The sequence below is a fragment of the Vigna unguiculata genome, unplaced genomic scaffold (assembly GCF_004118075.2).
Source record: "Vigna unguiculata cultivar IT97K-499-35 unplaced genomic scaffold, ASM411807v1 contig_543, whole genome shotgun sequence".
In the NCBI taxonomy this organism is placed as follows: domain Eukaryota; kingdom Viridiplantae; phylum Streptophyta; class Magnoliopsida; order Fabales; family Fabaceae; genus Vigna; species Vigna unguiculata.
This window is the reverse complement of record NW_021011261.1, coordinates 105,847-128,483: the sequence shown is the minus strand read 5'-3', so window position 1 is coordinate 128,483 and position 22,637 is coordinate 105,847. Positions and strand designations below refer to the sequence as shown.

Sequence of the window (22,637 nt, the reverse complement as noted above, 5' to 3'; positions counted from 1 at the left end):
TCGTGCTGGATGTCATCTCGGTCGGTTTAAGATGAATCCGGGGGGGGGGATAAATCCTCCATTGGCCGTTGACCTTTGATTCTCTTCTCTGAACTGCTCTTAGGCTAAGATTGAGTTGAATCCGCTTCTCTTCCGTATTCCTCAGCTCGAGTTTATGTTGCCGAAGCTGTCTTGAAGCCCTTTCTTTCCGGCTTCCTTGAGTTGAGTCAGCTCGGTAGCTAGTCTAGTAAAGTAAAATAGCCTTGATTCTCTTCCCTTCACTTAAGAGGGCTTGCTCCTTCTTCTCGTCCACTCGCCTTACCTTTCGCTACTAACCTGTTAAATGGAGTTGAGCTGGCTACTAAATCCATTGCTTCAGTGATGGTTGCTTCATCCAATCAAATATAGGTGGCAGGGTCAGACTTTGAGAAAGAGTCCACTGCTGTCCAGTCATAGTCAGTAGGAGCAGCTCCGGCTCAGCTCGATCCAATTTCCAAATTGAACTCTGGCCTTGTAGTACCTCGCTATCCTCTGTTGGTAAGTAGCCATTCTGAACTGAGCTTGCTTTCCTAACTCTGAAAGTCGAAGTTGGTCCTCAACTCTGTTGGAACCCACATTTTGAAAAGTTCTGTTAGGTTCTTAGTAGCAGTCGGCGACCTTTTCTTCTTTTACTTCACATAGCTTTTCGTCTCCTTGATAGCTGGAAGTTCTCCAAAAGTATGAAAAGCTGGAGGACTTTGTACCAGCCATTCCAGTGTGGTTGAATTTTGTTCCACAGCCCAAGGAATGTTCGCCCTTGTTATGTTATTTCCACTGGTTGAAGTGATTGTTACGACCACGAAGAAACGACAAATCCCAACTACGGATATATAAGAGCCAAAACTGCTAAGGGCATTCCATCCAGCGTAAGCATCTGGATAATCTGGAATGCGACGTGGCATACCCGAAAGCCCTAAGAAATGCATGGGAAAGAGGGTCAGATTAACTCCGAAAAAAGTGATCCAAAAATGGATTTGACCTAAAGTTTCAGGGTATGTCCGGCCAAAGATTTTACCCACCCAATAGTGAAATCCTGCAAATAAAGCAAAAACGGCTCCCATAGAAAGTACATAATGGAAATGTGCAACCACATAATAAGTATCATGTAGAGCAATGTCTAGCCCAGAATTTGCCAGGACTATTCCAGTGAGTCCTCCTATGGTGAACAAAAAGATGAACCCTACAGCAAATAACATGGGTGTTTTGTATTGTATCGAACCCCCCCACATGGTAGCGATCCAACTAAAGATTTTAATTCCAGTGGGGACAGCTATGATCATGGTAGCTGCGGTGAAGTAGGCACGGGTATCAACGTCTAAGCCCACAGTAAACATATGATGAGCCCAAACAAGAAATCCAAGAACACCTATACTGATCATGGCATAAACCATGCCTAGATACCCGAAGACCGGTTTTCCCGAAAAAGTCGAAACGATATGACTTATGATACCGGATCCAGGCAGAATGGGAATATACACCTCTGGATGACCGAAGAACCGAAAGAGATGCTGGTATAAGATGGGGTCTCCCCCTCCTGCGGGATCAGAAAAGGTTGTATTAAAGTTTCGATCGGTTAATAACATTGTTATTGCCCCTGCCAGTACCGGAAGTGATAATAAAAGTGGGAATGCTGTTACTGGAACGGACCACACAAATAGGGGTGATCTATGCATAGTCATTCCAGGTCCACGCATGTTGGAGATAGTTGTTATAAAATTGATAGAACCTAAAATGGATGAAACACCAGATAGATGAAGACTAGAAATTGCTGAATCAACTGCTCCTCCAGAATGGCTGGTAATACCACTTAAGGGCGGATAGACCGTCCACCCAGTGCCGCTACCCACTTCTACTAAGGCTGAGCTTAATAGGAGCAAGAGACTTGGCGGCAACAACCAGAATGAAATATTATTTAATCGTGGAAATGCCATGTCAGGTGCACCTATCAGAATCGGAACAGACCAATTACCAGATCCACCTATCATCGCCGGCATAACCATAAAAAAGATCATTAAAAAAGCGTGAGCCGTTATTAAAACATTATAAAGTTGATGATTCCCACCAAGAATTTGATCGCCGGGTCGTGCTAATTCCATACGAATCAATACGGAGAAGCATGTGCCCATCACTCCAGCAATGGCACCGAAGATGAAATAGAGAGTCCCTATATCCTTGTGGTTAGTGGAGAACAGCCATCGGACCGGATTTGTCATAAAATGGAGATTCTTTCGTTTCCTTCCTTATCAGAGAGGGGCCCCTTCTTAGGGAGCGGGGCTTCTTTCTTGAAAAAGGGGGGGTGAGAGGGGAAGGAAGAATGGAAAGAGGGGTGGGGAAGGTCCGGAAAGCCCTCACTTTATTGATTGATGGGAAATTGGGATCCCCTTTTCTTTCCTCTCAACCCCTCCCCCCCGGTTCTGGTTCAGGAAAGGGTCAACGCAAGGATCTTACTTCGAAGCAATCTCTGGAGTTTTCCCTTATCCGAACGGGTCTTGCAAGAAAATAGGATTTCATATTGAGCTCCAAATATTCGCTATTGGGATAGGATGGTTCCTACTAGCTCTCCCCCCTAAGAACCGCACGTGCGGGTTCCCCCGCATACGGCTCAAGTGGCTAAGGTTTGAGCTCGACCCGCTAACGAGCCCCTGAGAAAGCCTTGGTAAAGTCAAGCGCGTTAGCTCTTTTAAGTGAAGGCGCGCATCCTCTTGCTGGGAGAGGAACGAATCCTTCGCGCTTGGTAAGCGCTTCGCTGTAGCCAAGCTTACTGCTAGCCTATCGCCTAGAGCCAAGCTTCGACCGCGACTGCTCGTCGCTTCTGGGCGCCTTATTCCGTCACCCGAGATCCAAGTCAGCACCGGCAAAGATCTCTTCCTCGCGGCCGGGCCGGCTTGGAAGCAAGCTACCTGTCGCCTATCTCACCCCCTTTCTTATTGCGAGACCTAGATCATTTACTGTCTGGCGATAAAGAGAGGCCACATTCTCGTCGGCGATACAAACATCGTCTCCAAGAATGGCATACCTAGTAAAGCGCTGTCCTGGGTACACCTTATCTGCACAATAAAACATCACTAAGTGATGTGTTAAAGTGAAGAGAGGCCAAGAAGACAGAAAGCCAAGAGGTTGTCCTACTCTAAAGAATACGACACCTCGAACTGAGCGAAGAAAGGGTACTTCATAGATCTGCTGAAGATTGCATCTAAACAATCTCCAAAAGACTTACCACCAAAGAAAGTTCTAATAAGGTGGTTAGTCTTCAGACTGAGGGGCCACCTATCGGTGGCAGACTTCAAGTCAAAAGAATAAACCTTACTGAAACCTTTTCATCTATCCAACGAACGGTCGGAGCTGATGAAAAGTTCCATCCATTGGGATAGACCGAAGCGTGTCCATGAGGAAATCATGAAGAGGCTTCAATACCCTTTTATTCACAAAGTGACCTATGGCGAATATCTGTCTCTTACCAGCGCCAGCCTCGGTAGATTGCGATAGTCTACCAGGGGAGCCTGAGTCAATAGACTCACCGAAGTGTCTAGACCCGAAAGAGAGTGGATGGTACTCTCAGCGGTCTCTGTAGACCATGGAGATATCTCTTAATTCTTTTGGTCATAAGGGTATCGGATAAAGGGGGACCATAGAGGAAACCCTGCATCATAGTCACAATGGCTATTGATGTACAAACCAAACGATTTCATGACGCAGATGGTAGGGTAGAATATTCCTCCACGCGTCTTTTCACCTTTACGGCCTCCACTAAGGTCTCGCTTTCCAAGTTGGCTCCCAACGTACCCCCTGACACAAGGGAGTTGAGAGAAAACTAGGACAGTACCTCAGGATCAGGTCTTTAGATAAAGCGACAATCTCATTTTTTAATTGAGACTGTCTTGGCAGACCGGTGGAAGGGGTGACTATCGATTTCAATATCGATCTGTCAATCCGTTTCGCCAGGCGAATAGCCCGACAAAGACTAAAGACAGATATATATGAACCCATAAGTCGGCCTTCTGATCCTTCTTCATAATCATTTTGCGATGGAAGGAAGGTATAATCTTAGGGTCGTCAGAGACACTGGCCACAGGTAATAAACTGTGCGACTGACTGACCCCTGCATACGCTTGCTTACAGCAAGTAGCTGCTTGTTTTAGATAGAAAGCAGTAAACAGAGGGCCAGATCGTCGGTTTAACTGAATTACCTGGCTACGAGGTATGCTCCTATACAGAGTTCCTTGGTCAGACCGTCGGTAGCTATTATTAGTATCTAGAATACTAATAAGATTTTCCAAAATATTGTGCCATTTGATGGTCTTAAGAGACAACAGTTTGTCAAACAAATACCTGGAAAAATTCATTTTCATGTCTTTCCTTATCCGGGGTACCTGATGCAGAAGTCAGTCATTGGACTAACCTCCACTGGGATGGCTTCCAGATCACCGCCCTCCAATGTCAATACTCAAGTATAAGACATTTGCGAATCCAACCGGATTCATTTGACAAACTGGTTTATCTTAATAAACACCAAAACTCGCCTAAACGACTGAATGTCGCATCAGTCGTGGGGGGGCACCTAGTTAACCAAACCAAACAAATAGGACTCCATGTGTCGTGGAGTGAGGTTAAACAACCAAATGTTGAGATAGAAGACCCAGATCTCTCCGGATCTGTATCTCGCTACCGATTGTTCGCCTCATGGACAGTCGGCACCATTTCTGGCAATCCGACCGCAAAGGGTGATTCATCCCTTACACCAACTGGGTGTAAAACCCCAGTCGATGCCACCCCCTTTATTATTAGTAAGATAGGTTGCCCCTTTCTCTAAGAAGAAGGTAAGCATCCCTCACTGCCGATCTCAGCTGGGTGAGCCTTCGCTTTTTGGATCGTCTTCTGCCCAATGTCAATCAATGTGGTACCCTCCCGTTTTTGGTTCCCATTGGGTTTACCTTGTTTACAGGTCGACCCCATGGCAGCAAGAAAAAAAAAAGGCGATCTTGTGCTATACTCCGGTGATCTCTTTCCTACCGAGGCACGCAAACCCCCATCGTGTCCCAGATCACATTCCGTAAATCGAAAGGGGAAGCCTACTCATCCATCAGCTCCTCTCGTAGATCGGTGCGGTTTTACGAAGCGTCTAAGCACAGTTCACTCGCGTTGATCAATCAAGAGCTTTGCCGCCACTCCTTAAGGTTACCTGTTGTATCAGACACTTCATTCTTTCCCACGCTTCATACCCCCATTTCTTCTTTCTTAAGGTAAGGTAAAGGGCCAGGCATGGTGGGGTAGGAGCATTCTGCCGGCATTTTGGCTTGACCAAGAAGTCTTATGTCCTCCGAGTCGCACGGCGTTTTAACCGAAAGAACTTCTTGCGCAATTCATGCTTTTCTGTTTTTATGATCAGAAATTTTTTCTTTATTTCCATTTCAAATTGTTCTCTGGACTTTTTATCAATATGAGGTGATCGTAACACAGTATATAAGACTCGTGATTCAGGCAATCCAATCTTCCGTGTGTAAGGCTGAAGCCCCCCAAAATGGTTTTCCAAAAATGGGTGATCAAAAGATCGAATCACTATGCGTATCTTGGTGGTCGTTACTTTTGGTGGTCTTTCTTTTTGGCTTACCCCTCTTCCTGTTCTATTGATCAGAAGCATCCAGCAGCGCCACGCCAGTAGAAAGAGTTAAGCTACTAAGCTAAGCTGCTGTTGTGGAACTCGGTAGAAGCGATTTGCCGCTTCCGCCTCTCTAGGCTTCACAATGGCTCCCCCCCTATATAGATAATAGAATTCAAAATGAGTCTTCTCCCCTCCACTATAATTAATATAAGAAATCCGAAAGATAGGAATTTTCAATTCCGAAGGATTACCCTTTAGTTTGAGCAGGGGGCTTCGAGTCCTGTGTTGACAAAGATCAGATAGGATCCTGCTGTGATCCTCGATCTCTTCCTGAATATTGATCAACGTTCTATCGATAATTCAATGAAAGATCGAGTCAAGGGAGAATGCTGCTTTAAAAATAAACTAATAAAGAGAAAACGAATTCCATGAATTAGGAGACCTAATCGAATCCCCAAATCCATCTCTCATTAGCGAAAGCTACCTACCTAGTTTTGCTGAAGCTCCGCCAGTATAGCACGGTGCTCTTTTTTAGTGTCTTTATCTAAATTCGCTGAACACTTCCAATACCTCACCACACCGATTTCACAGCTCGATTAGAGCAGCTCGACTTTATTCGCAGCTTTCGAGCCTTATCTTTCTTGTCTTGCTCTTCTTTTTTTAAATAAATTGCTGGAGCGGCTTTCAAAGAAAATATTACCTTTAGCATAGCAACGGCAGGAGTCTTTCTTAGTGCAATACCTTCAACAACCCTTAAAGCGTGCGGGCGGCCCTAGCTAATCTAAAAAAGTTGCGAGATTGATTGAAAGGTCCAAAGGACTAAGCTTAACCCAGTACGCAACTCGGTTTTCCGCCCGAACGACCCTAGCGTACAGAAAAGAAAGAAGTAGTCCTCTTCGAAAACGAAATTTCAGTCCTAGTAGGTGCGATATTGAAGGCCTTCACGGGCTTACTTAGTGCTTGTGCTAAGGAGTTAAGGGCTAAGGGCTGGAGCGTAGGAAGCATGGGCTCTCAGAACCCCACCCCCGGAGGGAACTAACTCCTTTCTTGCAAAGCAGCTTCATGAGAAAGAAGTGCAGCAAGTACTTTTTGAGAAAGAAGTTGTCTGTGTATTGGATCCGCTCTTCTGTTAGCATGAACATGAATTAGATTCTATTCGTCTTATTTATTCTTAATAGAACCCCCCACCCGAACCATTCTTAAGACCACCAAGCTCTCTCGAATGAGTTCTATTTTTTCTGCTTTCGAGATACACTGGGGGCAAAATCTCCTCCTAACTAATAAGTGAAACTTTGTGCCTAGATCGTCCTGAAGACGGATGCGACGGGAAGAAGTGGCATTTGGAAGTGTTGCTGACTTAACATTTAGGTTTCGGCATAACAAAGCTTGCACTGTCTTTTCGCACTTAGGCGCACAGCGTGCCATTGGTAATGATTCTACTACGGTGCCACAAATTCGCAAACTGATCCTAAGTAATCGTTGTTGTTCATTAGATTCCGGAGGAACTACTTCGTTAGGATTGGGGAATTGCTGCGATTCTTCCTGAATAGCCTGGATTCTCCCGTCGAGAGTAACTTTGAAAGTATTACCTAAACTCTTCCGACTGAATATGATGAAGCCTATAAAACAACGAGCTACTATCATTTCTTCATTATAGATTGAGATCTTCTTCGAACTTAATGCACAAATAGATGGAATAGCAGCAAATAGCATCTTTCTAGGCATATTCGTGGAACTCAATCTCATTTAGTTAGAAAGGTTCTATCTATCTTTCAGCAACTGAACGGGAAGTGGTTTAGGAAAGGACTTTAGAATCAATCGGATGCGCTCGCCCAGCGAGAAAGGCCCTGACCCTGCCAACCAAGTAAAAATCAAAAAGAAAGAAGAGAACGAAAGGAGAAAAGAGAACTTCGTATTTTGGTAATTCTCTAGGAGTCATGTTTAACCTTGAATGCTATTAATAAATTCTACAGCAATAGTCCCTCGGACTCGGAAAGTTATAACGAAAATGGCTAACCCAATAGCGGATTCCGCAGCTGCCACCGTTGAAACCAATGAAGCAAATGATTGACCCATCATATCATCCGAAGAAACGGAAAATACCAAAAAGTTCGAATTCACAGCTAATAACATTGATTCAATTGGCATTGACATAATAGGAATATTTCGTCTATTAAGGAGGATTCCCCGAATACCTAAAATAGAGATGATCATAGAAAATGTAAAATATTTGATAGGATCCGTTTCGGAAACGTGGAATGTAAGAGAAATTCAAATGTTATAACCAATACGCCTTGTAGGTAAACGTGCGCCGTCGCCTTTATCGTTCTTGCCTTTTCTCCATTTCAACAAACCCATTAAGGATTCCCTTATCCTTTTTATATCCTTCCTTCTCAATATAAGATTCCCCTTGAGGACTTCCTTCTTTTTCCTTTTGGTAAAATTCCATAACTCTTCCTTTATGGGACACGCAAAACTTGGAACAATATATATTATGACCCTTATCACTATTGAACTCAATTACCAATTCCACGTATTTGAAATGTTGCTTGATGAACCCCCTCTTGTATATGTAGAACAGCAAGGTTAAAATTACTAAGAAAACGAATGCAAAAAGAGAAAGATTCTCCTTTATCAATGGGATTATCTCAAATTGATCAAGAGGGCTTGATAGGGAGTCCCCTGCATCACAAGGAGCAATCGTGAGGAACTCGCTCAAGCGGGCTAGCCCATAGAGTGATGACAGCTAATGAAGAAGTCAGTCCCTAAAGAAAGGCGGTATCGATGCCAGCAGGTTCTCGTCCTTTCACCCCGCACACAAGCTGCCTACCAGTCTGGAACAAAGTCCAAGAGCAAGTCAATTAAGGAATTGCAGCACAAGCTTACCAGACTAAGCAGTCGCTACTCCCTGCTATGAGAACTAGGTTGATTCTGACCCTACTGTCGAAGATTCCAGGGACTTAGCCTTCGACAGGACTGGAATCTTCGACTCCTTTCTGGGACCATTCCGCAGTGCCTGAGAAGGTCGAGTCATTCTAATTGCGAAGTTCGTTCTCGATTAGTCATGTGCGGAGGGAGAGAACGGTGCAATTGCCCCAGACCAAGTCTCATCCCCCTACCCCTACTCCAAGGGGCTTCACACTCTGGGAGTTCCTTCTACTTGACCAGCTTATTCGGATTTCAATTACCAGCCCCCTATAGGTATTGTCTTCCAATCAGTGGGTTCATGCCGCACAGAAAGCGAGACCTACTTCTTTCTATCTCGGATAACTATGAAATTTGGCCTAGTAATAAGCTTAGAGTGGAAGAGTCGGTGAGGAGGAGGGCATCTGCTCTTAGATGACATTTCGTTAACTGCCAAGAGCCTGAAAAAAGCTTCCTTTCATTTAAGAAATCCTTGCCTCGATTAGAAGGAGACAATCTCGAGTATTTCAGAGCTTTGCCCAGCCCTTAAACAAAATGGGCTTGGCTGTTGCCGATGATAAGACTCAATCGGGTGATGCGGGAGCTTGAGATGAAAGAAGGAAAAGCCCTCCTTTTCACTCAAGTGAATTGGTTCATTTGCTTTTGGCATTTGGGCAAACGATCTTTTTAGCTCGCACGTGATGCTCTTTAATAGCGGTCACTATGATCCGTAGCTAGACGGCATCTTTTTCCTTCTGCCCAGCTCCCCGAAACCTAGGTTCGATTTCACCGACGACTGGAGTCTTCATCATATATCGATATCTTGCTGGAGGCAGATTTTAGGAAGGAAAGGGGACGCGAGAATCCTTTGGAAAAGGCGGTGAATGGCTTTAGCCCCTCCTGGTCATTCGACCAATCAAGCTATTTGATATGGATCGACTCGAAGAAGCAACCTGACGCACTCCGGCTTTAAAGCCTACGTTTGCTGGAATGACTGATCTGATTCCAAGGCTGGCTGTATAAGTGACTGATTGGCACTGATTCCCTCCGATTTCGATCTGCTAGCAACTCCGATAGTTAAGCCAATTCCTATCCTCTCTTTGACGGCCAAGCAAGAAGGGTCGCCCACCCATTTGTTGCTCGATGAAACGATCCAGATGACCTGACCATGTTTTATTACTCTCTTCCTGTCAACTCGTCTCTCGAGTATACAGATGGTACATAGGCCTGCCCGCGACAACGAGATTTCTTCGTTTTTCTTTCGAATCAAATAAAGGCTGAAGCGCGAACCTAATCTTTCTTTATTGACTGGATAGGGATGCGCATTCGAATCATTGATCTACTGATTGAGTTGAGTACGAAACGAGGAAGCTCTTGATGTTTAATTCAAATGAAAAAAAATAAATTTCCACGTGGACATTACTCCACTCTTCTTGCTCCACCAATAAGCTCCCGTAGCAATAGTTGCCCCTGTGTTAGCATCTTAGGAAGCCGTGATATGATAAGCATAAGCATCTCCGTCCATGTGAGGCCGGCGATATGGATGAAACGTATCCCCGTCCGTGGTAGGAATCAAGCCAAGCGCGGCTTTCAGGCTCTACTAAATGAGAATTCCCGACTCTTAGTCATCGCTCTGTGAAGGAGTGGGCGAATAAACATCCGGCAAAGGCACAGCTAGCGCACGGAAGGTGACACCAATCACACTCCTGGCTAGGCGCACTCTCGTCGATCCACCACAAAGGTGAACGACGTATTCGACCGAGTTTTGAATCAAAGAAAGGAAAGGGGGTCCACCAGCAGATTATCTATGTGCAACTAGAGATGCGGTCCGGTTCGAGCATATCCTCTTTCATATCCATATCTCGCAGATCCAGATTCCACTGTGCTTTCAAACTAAAAGATTCAATTAAGTAAGCTTGGCTTTGGCATTTGCCATAGGAAGTTTATTTATTAGGGGCATGCCCCAAGTAAAGTAAAGGAGTCACTTTCACGGGTATCTAGAAACAATGGGATCTCTCTTCTTAACTCATTCTTTCATCTGAAATCCCGGGGTTTGATAGTTGCAGTTAATAAAGCAAGTTCTTCTCTTAACACAGGGAACTCTAAAGTTCAATGGCTTACTTTTTTTTTTGCCTTGCTCAATGCTTCAGAAAGAGGGATTGCTTAAACATATAGCGAGTGTAGTTTACGGAACGAAAAAGCCTACACTGGGATTATTGATTAACAATAAGCTAGCCACGCACGGTAGACTGAAAAAAAAGACGGATACTATAGGCATTGAGAATTGCTTATAGAGAAGACTGACTACTGGTGCGGAAGATGAGCTGTGCTGTTAATAAAGATTCTCTTACTTACGCAATTCAGTCTTTAACAGCGCTTATCCCGCATCCTGGACTATTCTTAATGTTCTTACTGGGAAACCGTAGGTAGCCTATATGCTATAAGTTCTAAGTTAGAGCGAGGACCGAAGGGATGGAAGAGGCACGATAGCGAAGATCAATCCATCTCAATTACAAAAAACATTGCCTTGGGCATGCAACCCAAAAAGATCGAAAGACTGCATCAGGTGGTAGCTTATTTGCTGTTGCTGGTGCTACTGGAGGATCTGGGTCTCGCTTACGAACATCAGAATCTTTCGATCCCAAACATAAAAATATAGATCACTAGCATCCGGCTCTTCCTAACGATCACGAAAGACAGAACCCCGATCACCACTAGCACTAGGATCCCTACTTGAAGTAAATTCTGGATCTTACTCCCGATAACGAAGATCAGAATCTCTATTACGAGCATCCGTCACTGCATAGCATCATAATCTCACTATCGATCTGTAGTTGGCCAGCAGCATAGGCTAGGCACCATAGAACATGCCACAGTGCATGCCATAGCGATGATGACCACCATAGTAGTTGATAGGCATATTAGTGTTAGCCACCTTTTTCCAAGTCTTCCTACTCGTTGACCAATTCCTGTTGCTTCAGCTCCCGTTCCTTCCCGAGCATCTACACCCGCTCTGGTTCTTCCTGTTGTTTGCTTCCTGCTTGTATCATTCAACCTGTGTAAACCACTGTTTAAAGTAAAGAAAGGGGTACCACTTTCATAAGCCACTGTCAACCACTGTAATAAGAGCTAAAGGACTATGAACCTTAAGCACGAACAAGGGAACAATGGATCGAGTAAATAGGAATCGGGGAGGAATCGAACCTCCCGGCCGGCTAGCCCGCGTTCCAACCGATCCGCCTCCATCCTCCACTCCGTCCTTCGTTCTCCCTTAGAATCAATAGGAATACATTCTTTCTTTTCACCGCTCCGTGGGTAGTCCTATGCATAGTCCAGTAGAAGTGATTAAGGGTCTGCCCAGTTAGAGTTTTGTTATTTCATCCACTATTATTATATTAGCCAAAAGGAACTATTTTTATATTCCAGTTCCCGGGTGGCCCACTTTCTTACTTGTCGCAACCGTCTCTCAATTTCTAAATCATCAAGGATTAGAGCGATGTCCTTTTTTTTTTAAAGAAAGGCGGTCCTTTTCTTTCCCCCGACCGATGACTCGCTTGTTCAGTACTGCTAACTCTTTTTGAGGATGCCGTCCCCTCGGGACTACCAGTAGTTTCGGTTGTTGAATATCTCGTGCAAGTTAGGTTGTGCTTGTATGGGCTGCAAGCGGAACGTAGGCGCTTTAGGTAGGTGTGTGTTGACCATGCACTCTCGCGTCATGTAATGTCGTATGATAGAGGTGGTGTGGTGATTGACCTCAATGCTAATGGTTATCCCCAAGGTTCAACGAATGAATGAAGCTATGATCGTACCCGGATAGAAATGACGGTCTTCCTCCTATGTCTCCAAGCCGGCCATAATAGAATAGATAGGCAAAGCAGCCAATAGCAGTCTGTTTTAGCCTATCGATAGATAGTAGGTTGCTTCCAAGCTCAAACCATTTGAAACTTAATTGCTACTGTATTCTTGTTATTGATAGAGTGGTTTTATCCGCCCCTGTCAAAAAAATGAGAGGGAGATAACTGGAAGAGAGAAGGAAAAAGAGCAAAGGATTTACAAGTCTAATGGGAGAGGAATGGCTGACACGTTGACTGCCTTCGAGAAAAATAGAACCCAAGCGGTCTAAGCCCCGGGACGGACCCCAACCGAAAGAAAGGCGCTAGACGGACTAACGGCAAGCGAGATAAAGCAGCTGGCCCTATGTGTAAAACCTTGCCGCGGGAGAGTCTTTCTCCAATGAGAATAAAGCCACTTTTTGGGCAAGACAAGAAAGGAACTCGCCCTTTGACACCACACCAAGGGATAAGAGCTGATTGCTGGCGATGACTTGGTGAAAGGAATCTATGAGAGAAGGTTCTCAAACCGGGTTCCGACCGAATAGAGCGCGGAGCCAACGAGTCTTTAAGTGGGCGAACAGCGTAACGAGTCTAAGGGCGGGATCAAGCTTGAAAGGAATGGACGGGCGTAGGCTTAATAGTGAACGCAGACCCCCCTGCTTATAGATATGAGATCAATGACTTAACAGATGCCGAGAGAAACTGTTAGACTTCTTGCGTTGCGAAGAGAGATCGAAGACGAAGATTTTATGACGCAGTGCGGGCACTGGATGGAATAGACAGATAATAATCAATATAACAACCCACCGGAAGGGCATACCTCAGGAGCACCAATCCCCCCCGGCAAACATCTATCTGCACGAAGCCGACCTATGCTATGGGTAGAAAGAAAAATGAAATATGAAAAAAAAAAGATGGGGAGTGTGAGATACGCGAACGGGGAGTACGCAGCCGAACAACCGCAGGGGCTTCCAGCAGTGATAGCTGAACTAACCAGATGGGCCGCCCAAAACATGGAGCTGACATTTAAATAAATAGGAAATCAACGTCGGATCCCGGCTATCCGAAAAACGCAAACTGAAGCGGAGGATCACAAAAAAATGCAACACAAAAGGGGCGAACCAAGCGCTTGCGCGAAGAAGGAAGAAGCGAATCAACCAGAATGGAGATAGGGAGGGGAGGCGAAAGAGATATTTTCGAGCCTGCAAAAAAAGCAGCAAGCAACAACGGCTGAAAAGCCGTTGCGCGCTTGCTTGTCATTTAGGGGGTAGGGGTGCCCCTTTCTAAAACTGAGATTTAATATAAGGAAGAAGAAGGCCCTTTTTTTTTGGAGTTTTCCCCAACCTATACCTAAGGGCTTCCTTTCAGCTGCATCGCACTGCCACATAAACAATGGATCCGCTGGGCTGGATGAGCTACCTTCTCTGGAAAGGAATAAGGAATAGTTAAAAGCCATGTCACTTGGAACGGAACTGGTTGCTTATTTACTTTTTTTTAGTAAGACCACTTTGCTTTGGTAAGCTAAATTCTATTCTATTATTCTGACTTAGGCATGGTTGCTTACAAGACAAAAGCTAGCTTCTAGATGTTCTTTGCCTGAACATATGGAGGAAGCAACCTTCTGGCCTCTGTACCAGTAGTGGAGTGGCTTGCGACTTTCAATCAGAAAAGTAAAATGGAGCAAGGCGGCAAGGGAGAAAGAAGTTGTCCCCTCTTCTCTGGTAACCCGCCGCCGGTCATATAGGGTGCTCCGCCCGCATATGTAGAAAAAGAGGGAGCGGGGAAGGAAGAACAACCGTTTGACTTTGGCACATGAGGTGGCGGGTTTGGCTGGGTAACATAATGGAAATGTATCGGACTGCAAATCCTGGAATGACGGTTCGACCCCGTCCTTGGCCTCGGGGAGTGGCGAGCAGCACGGAACTTTAATTAAATGGCATAAAAGGGGGGCTTTCCTTTGTTAGAAATCCACAGACAACATTCTGGAACTTCCAAACCAAAGAAATGCAACATGAGAAGTTTTACGTTACGCTTCAATAGAATGAATTCGGTCGGTAAGGGTAGAATACGCCCCATGGTCGAAGGTCCTGTGCCACTTGAACTCCAATCTATCTTACCTTCCATCCATCTTGGTCCAGCCAGCTCATAAATGTTAGACCAACCAATCTCAGGGCTGACACAACCGAATTGGTTGAGGAAAAGGAAACCCCAGCGACCAAGCACTCCCGCCTCAAAAAGCGGAGACCAAACAACCGCCAGGTTGTCGAAGACACGTCTGAAGAGGGAGGAGGCGGGCGCCCTCTAAGTTGACCACCCTACCCACTAATGGACTATGAGGGGGGGCAGGCGAACGGGAACCGACCGAGAACCCGAACCGCTTGACTGACCCCTTCATACATACTCGATTCATTAGGGTCGGGGATGAAACCAATAATCAAAGAAGTGCAAAAAATCGCGCAAGCGAAGCCGGGAAACGGACCGCAGCGCAACGACTAGGACTCGTGTCGGAGGAGTTTTGAGCGTGAGCTACCACTCATGCAGCGGCAAGGACCCTCAACTCTCGAAGGGGCCACCAACCGCCCGAATCACTGTAGTGTAGGAAACCCTCCCTTTACTCAATGGATAGCGCTTATCCTCTTTCAATCAACCAAATGAGAAATGGAGGAGAAAGAGGTCTTTATTGATTGAAGAGGCTTTGCACCTAGGACTAATAAAGATCCAGAAGAATGGGTCTAGGCTTTCGAAAAGATGAAGATGCAAAGGGTAAAGAGAAAAGAAATGTCTTTTTTTTGAACAACCAACCTGACATAAGGATTCTAGCTCGCCCAGTTAGAGCAGATGGAGATTCTCGGACGGGGAAAAGCGGCACTCGACATCTATTCTATTAAACAACACCAAGAACAAAGCCATACCATGCCCTCGGGAGAAAGACGTTCTGATTGCCATGAATGCTGCCCTCGAGGACGTGTACAAGAAGGTCTTTGCCGATTCCTATCAACATGGTGCACCTCTCAGTAGAGGGGCGTGAAAACGCCGTGGAGACTTTGACCGAATGAATAGGTATCAATTTATAGACATTTTTATTTAGTAATATAATCCAGGATGAACGCTTTTTTCGTTCGCTATGTGCGTGCTGACTGGATGCTCGCGTGATCGATGGACGGGGGAATTGCATGAATGATGAGACCGGCCTAACCGAAAGTAAAGGCTCTTCCCTCTCTTGATGGCGTTGATTGACTGACACTAGGAACCGATTCGGAGAAACAAGAAGCATGAGATACGCGGCGGCAATATTTCCGATAGCGAATCACTTGACTCGATGGAGGGTTTAGGGCCTTCCCCTACTGGTGGCTTTTGGCCCTCGCTCGAAGGAACTGGTGCTTCAGACTTCTGCGGATCACTACCAGAACCCTCACCACTCCTATTCATTTCATCAAGCCTAGCCTCCAAATCCTTATATCTTTGGGCAGGTGTGCGTGTGAGTTGAGGAGTTTCGATTTTTTCCACTTTTTTCAATCCCTCTTTCGCATTTTTTAGTACATCTGGGTTCATTTGGTTCCTTCTTTTATCTTCTCTCTGCTCCCCTTCAAAAAAATGAAAGAGAGACTTGGTTGGTAAACCGGCGCTATCTTACAGCAGTGCTGGATTTCTTTTGATCAATAGAACAGGAAGAGGAGGAAAAATGCTGCGTTATGAAGCGCTATCTTATGGTTGATTCTGCTAAACTTCAAAGTATACTTTGAAGTTGTGTTCGAAACATTCAAACAGAATCTACAAAGTCATTCTGTCTGAATGTTCTTTGTGTCCTATTCTGTTATGGGATTCTATTTTGTGGTTTTCTAATGCTAGATGGTCACCTCGATTGCATTTTCAAAGTCAAATTACTACTAATGATAAGTCAATCTTCGGCCATCCATTTTTGCTTTTTTGCTAATAATGATTTAAGCCGCTTTCAGGCATTTTTTTCTGAGCTATTTCTTTATTATGATGATTCTAGACAAGGAATCCTATTTTGTTTGGATTTTTTCTTTGTTTTGATATTGGAATTCATGTTCGTAAAATACCGCGGCGTTTTTCCATTAAGGATTGGCTTTGTTGTAATCCTTTTTGCATTGCCAATGATTTGCGAATAAATTATGTTATGGACCTTTCATTTGGTGGTGCTGCTGATCTTTCTCTATCTACTTCAATTCTTTTTCCATCAATTATGCCACGTTGATTGTCAAAAGAATGAGTCCTGTTCTACCAATCAAAAAGAACTCTTCTTTTACTTACTTTTCTTTCTCGTTTTTCTATATTTTCAAAGTGATTTGGATTTGAGGGAAACGGAATTTCACCTAACAATTTTTATGTTAGCGTCCAGTTCCTTGCTCATTTATCTCTGTTTTTTTGTCCACGAGACGAGCTTAGAACTTCTAATAACATCTTTTTCCTATCTTTTCCTAAATATTCTAATAGGAGCAGTAATAGCGGATATAGAGGTCTTTTTCCGATGTACCATGCTTTACGTGACTATCCAAAGTTTAATCGGAATGATTTTGTATTTAGTTAGTCTCCTTACGAATGAATCACTCACTTGTATTTTTAATAAAGTAAAACTAAAGATTTTTATAAGTAAATTAGTCTTTCTTTCCATGACTTTGAATTCTATCAATTTTCATTATTTTTTGGTCTCCCTATGGCTTCAAACTTTTACATTCCAACTAATAGTTTTGAATATCTATTCTTTTTTGATAACTAAAAACCCCGGGTTACAAACTTTAGAAAGGAAACCACCTTTCTTTCAAGGTTTGTACTCTATAGTTGTGCCACTTTCATTTTTATTATGAATCCGCCCACTGCTGTCATCTTAATGATAAATCCTTTTTTTATCAAAAGCTTACTTGCTCTCATTAAAACTGTGGGCAAACTACGAAGCGCCCTGGGGTGTCTTTTTGTTTTTTTTATTTTTGATTTGAGACGTAATATTGATTATATATAGTACCTTCGTTTTCTATTTTTGCTTAAGCCTTTTTATTGGGATCAGGTCCTCCATGCAAATTTGGAACAAAATTGATTGGGATGGAATATTGAGAAAATCAATATTCCATCTTTTAGGCTATGTGGGATTTATCCTCTTTAAAAAGGACATTTCAAAAGAAAAAAGGAAGAATAGAATCCTACTTCTATTGAAGAATAGAATAAGAGGGATTCTATTCCTGGTGCTCCTTGCTCTTCTCTTAGGAGAAGTAGCCTTTTGTGCCGATGAGGCATGGCTGGCGGTTTCCCCATCGGGGACTGAAGCTAGCTCATCTAGCAATTCGCAGTCATCCACCTGGAGCGGCTCCTGGATTTACCGGTGGCTTAATCCGCTCCAGCCTTCCTCGGCCCCGATACAGCCGGAAGGTGAGGTTAACCAGCCGCAACCCCCAGCCGCTGGTCCATGGGAACCAATCCCCGGTCCTGCACCCATCGACTCGCCTCAATCTTTGACTCACTCTAATCAAGAGTGGCTCAGCGCATTCTTCTCTGAGGAGGGCACAACGGTTGAACAAGAGCCGGGGGCTCCGGAGGCGATGCCGCAGGCGCCAGCAACCAAAATTCCAATTATTAAAACTTCAATCATACAAAGGATGCGGGAGCTTTACCCCAAGGGATCCACTAAATCCCCTTATAAAAGCTTCACTATTCCCCGGTGGGAAGGGGAAAACTAAGAAAAGGCCCATGACCCTAGAGGAATTACTCCATATAGAGCAGCATTTACTTCGCAACGGTCAAAAGTCCCACTGGGCTAAGGAATTACACCGAAGGATTCACAGCTGGGATTGGGAACATCCACGCAGCTTACCCTCCTTTCGCAACAAGGTAGCCGTAGGGAAACCCGCGGCTGGATTGAATCCTTTGCGAACTACGAATGACTTGATCCAAGCTAGGAAGGTACGTAGGCAAGCTCGATCGAATAGAGCCCCAAGTCAGCTTCAATGCTTTTCTTACATAGGAAACGAGGATTAAAAGGAAAGCTGAAAAGAAGCAAGGAAAGTCAGAAAGTTAAAAGCGTGTTCTCTTAAAAAAGCCTAATTCGTATTCCATATTTATCTTCTATTAGTTGTCTTAAACTATGTGGTGTCCTTTATTGTACTATTCTATGTCAGTTCCTTGATTTTATTTCTTGAAATATAGTAAAAATAAAACGTAGTAAAAGAGTATGCTTTTTTTTTCGCATAATCAAATATTCCATTTCTGTCTTGCTTTGCTTACTAGTTATCTAATTGAAAGAGCTAAGCGCATATATCCTTGTGTTTTTCTTTGCTTCATCTGTCTCTATCCCCGTGGATTTCCTTTTCTCTTAATTTGAATTGGATTTTTTTTTCTTTTTATAATAAATTCAAATGGATGGGCATCTACTCGCTGACATTTCTAGAATGTCCGATAGGCATGTTTTACGCCGAAAGCTATATTAAATTTTAGCTGGGAAGAGACAAGCTGATCTTCTATCTTAGAATGCACATGCTCTATTACTCGTTAGTCGTCGGTTGCTCAACCGCTTATCCTTTAATATGAGTTGCATCCCGAATGCAAATAACAAGACAAGATCGATTCAATGAGGAGTAGAAAGAAAGCAGTCCTCAATAAGAAGAATTCCCTACTTGCAACCTACTCGTAGACAAGCGATAAACTCACCTGCTGTCTCTTTATTCTTCTTAGACTCGCCTTGCTGAAAGTCTTCCGATCGCTAACTCTCAACAGGATTTTTATCATCTATCTCAATCGAACTAGCTTGCTTGACAACCTTTGTCCACAGCAAACCCCGCTCCTTGCAGAAGCTGAGAGTAGACTTACTTAATGGAAAACTCCCCTTTAGACGAGTACTTCCACAGAAGTTTGTCTTGAGTTTCGCTGTGGACAAAATGCCGCTAAGCTTCGGCAGGGTTGCGTCTGGCAAATATTGCCGAAGCACCCCCCAGTCCCAGTCATTGGTCTGAAGCCAGTAGTCGTGAATGGTTTTCCCCGGTTCCGCTTGATCCAAAGGACGGACCACACAGGAAGCCAAAGGAGCATCTTCGAGCCATTTATCCTTCAAACAAAAAGGAAGCTGCCTTACCGTTACCAATCCTCCATATCAGTCCCTCCTCCGGGGCTTTGTACCAAAAGAAAATGCTCCGCCATGTGTACGAGGAGGATGCTGCCATACTTGGCCGTAAGGACCCGAACCCAGTTCGGCTCTTGTAACAAAGGCCATGCCAGCTTTGCAATAGAAGCCTTATTCATTCATGGAGAAAGCGGCACCAACTTTAGATTCGAAAGTTGATGCGCAGGAAGGGGAAGACCCTGTAAAAGACATTTGCACCGTACTTTCCTGTCCTGCTTGACCTGACCCCTGGGCAGTTCGAAACCAAAGCTTTGCACGATTTATAGCTTGACTGACCTTGCTCTCTTAGACCTACCGCTTATCCCTGGGATTAGGTGAAAGAGCGCTTTATCTGTCTTTATAGACATAGACAGGCGGGACTACTTTGGTAATAAGAAAATATTATTTATTCGCGGGGATTGCTTAGCTTGGTGCGCTTGCTTCCCTCTAAATAAGCAGAACCTTAATTCAAGTCTTAGGTCAATCACTAAATTCTTTTTGTAACGACCTCTCTATAAGCAGTATTTACCAAACCAGCCTATATTGTTTAGTCCGAACTAAGATATCAAGTTTCTCCCTGAACAAAAGAAAAGACCAGAGTTGGAGGTTTAGTTATATTGCATTCTAGCAGCTATGGTTCCTTCTGACTTTTCTTGTGGATATCCCGTGTTATGAGCACCCAATCCTTCTGAAAAGAGAGATAAGCAGGGACATCTGTGAACTCGGATAGCCTTGTGGCATACCTTGAATCCAAACTAGGCTACCATCTTTCCTCTATTATGAAATATCATTTCTCTTTTGATAAAGAAGCCCTTCCTATCGAGCAACTTCTGGTTCGTAGCACTGGAACCAGGTATCCCAACCCCGGACCTGATCGGGTATGCTAATCTACCCGTAGAAAGCGCTACTTCCGTAGTCTATGGTCCCGCTAATCCTAAGCGGAGAAATTCGCCAAGAAGAGATCCTGGAATCAGTCTATTCTTTTTATTTCTTCTAGTAGGATGGTAATCCATTTCTTACTGACCAGGCTGGGATATAATCTAAGGTAAGGTTGCTTTCTATGTAGGTAGGAGAGCCTAATCTCTGTACTAGCGCTATCTATCAGGGAAGAAGGGACGACCCTCTAGGAGAACGTAATCTTAACCCAGAAATTCAGTCTTACTCAAGCTAAGTAGCTGAACCAAAAAGAAGACCGAGAGTTATATTTGTGGAAAGGATCCACTCCCTTCAAAAAAGGAAGGGCAATCCAACTATTCCTTTATTTAAAGGTAGGTTTCGGGGGAAAGACACCATGTCCAGATATGCATTCGCGTAGACGCACCCTCAGAGCAGAGGAAAAGGCCGACTTGACTATAGAAGAAAAAAGGGCAACTGCCCGGACAGAAGATATACATGGAAGGAATAAGAGTCTGTAGCTGAAGAGAAACCCCGAGTACGATGCTGAAGTGTTCATCGATGGGTTGGGGAAGCAGGCTATTCGTTGGTGCTTAGCTTTCCCTCTAAAAGAGAAGGCTATGGGTCCTTCTGCTATCGAGTGAGGGTAGAGGTCTCTATCCTCAGGTCCTCCTTTCAAGGGCTATGGCTCCGCTCCAACGGATAGATTTAGATAAAAGAAATATTGGGTCTCCTCCTTTAGACATGAGAAGGAGGCTTTTACCTATACCTATACTCTTTCTTATTACGGTCAGAGGGCCTCTCTTTAAGCATCTTTAGAAGAGTGTGAGTTCTAAGGTTCCAAGGCCAGAGGCGAGTACCGATCCTAACCTAAATATAGCTATGGGGGTATTGACTTGAATAGCTTTCCATTCCCTAGCTTATTATTAGAAGAGTTCCCTTTCGTTAAGGCGAGGGTGCCTTTCCCTTGCTTTAAGATAGTTTCGGTGATCATATACTACATTATTACTTTTGCTAATTGATTAGAGAAGAGGGCCCGGGGAGTCCGCCTTCATGGGAGTTTTAGTTTGACTTCCTCTCCCCGAAATCGCCAGAAGGAGGTATTCTGTCTATAGAAAGAAGGCTTGCGGACATTCAGATAAAGCCCTTTGACGGAGTTATCATTAAGACAAGAAGGGCCTATCGATGGACTGATTGTATTTACAAAATATTAGTCTTTCAAGAAAAGCTACCTAGACAATGAATTAGCCTACGCCCTTATACTATGGAGCTCCCTTCTCCTGCTTTCTTTTATTTGTTGGCACGGAACTTGAGATGTTAAGAGATTGAATCTTTCTCTAATTCTAGTCTACGCGAAAGAGAACATAGAAAGGAACTTAAAGTCAAGGGATTGGGCCTATCCTATCTAATTAGTGAGTATTTGTAGAGCCTTTTGCCGCGCTTCTTTATGTTTATCTTTAGGGGACGTCTTTTTCTTTGGTTTTGAATCCGGAGAAAATTCAAAACACGTACATGAAGTGGATTGAGAGATGAGTCTAAGGTTCAAAGAAAGGCTTTAGCGCCTAAGATCAAATCCCTCCTAATCACTATAACCACATTTTACCGAGGGGAATTGAAATCCTCATTCTAATTTTTATTTTTCTATCTATGGTTAGTGCTTTCTTATCCGAAGGGGAAAGCCCCGGCCTACAGCACCGCTATGATAAATCCCAACCCAGAGAAGATAAAGGAATTTAACCTCTGATAGCCCTTTCATTTAATTAAATGGAAATAGGGCGGCTAAAAATAGCTAGTATGAAAGAACTGACTTTCTTCTTGAAAAAGGAAATATGATTCCATAGTAAAGGCTGAGACAAATTCTGTGTTTACTTCGCGATAGCCTTAACTTGACATTATCAAGCCATACTATCTACCAAAATGGATTTTAAACTGACATTCTTTCTATCCTATATATCGGAGATATAAGGGTTGCACTTCCGCTTATGGTAACCAAACAAACTCTTTCCCGGCAAGAAGATCCAACATTTCCTTCGGGCAAGTTCAGCTATAGTTGGGAAGGGAACGACTTTATGGGGATGCCCGTCTTGAACTTATAATTGATGTATGATAGAGCCTCCAGCATATAGGCCTATCTCACTTGGATTCTTCTCACGAATTGGATTTGAACCAATATCTCCGGGCGACTTTCCTTTTAGTCGATCGTGAGTGGGTCTGTCGTCCTCCTCATTATAGTCCTCCTAAAATCAATAGCATTTCGTCGGAAAACATCCTGTCTTTTTAC

At 44.0% G+C, this 22,637-nt stretch overlaps 1 protein-coding gene across 1 annotated transcript; it reads right to left on the bottom strand.

Annotated features, from left to right (window-relative positions):
* Positions 1 to 5,668: 5,668 nt before the first annotated feature.
* Positions 5,669 to 12,029, bottom strand: LOC114172407 (ATP synthase protein MI25-like). The gene is made up of 3 exons (XM_028056898.1): positions 7,564 to 12,029; positions 7,446 to 7,470; positions 5,669 to 7,358 (listed from the first exon to the last, which is right to left on the bottom strand). Exons 1-3 carry the CDS (start codon positions 7,829 to 7,831, stop codon positions 6,779 to 6,781), a joined length of 873 nt encoding a protein of 290 aa, XP_027912699.1. The 5' UTR covers positions 7,832 to 12,029; the 3' UTR covers positions 5,669 to 6,778.
* Positions 12,030 to 22,637: the final 10,608 nt, after the last annotated feature.

Coding starts and splice junctions, on each gene's coding strand:
- LOC114172407 (XM_028056898.1), bottom strand. CDS start 7,831: ATGATCATCTCTATTTTAGGTATTCGGGGAATCCTCCTTAATAGACGA. Junction 7,471..7,563: donor ATTTATTAATAGCATTCAAG/GTTAAACATGAC, acceptor CTTGGTTGGCAG/GGTCAGGGCCTTTCTCGCTG. Junction 7,359..7,445: donor GGGCCTTTCTCGCTGGGCGA/GCGCATCCGATT, acceptor TAACTAAATGAG/ATTGAGTTCCACGAATATGC.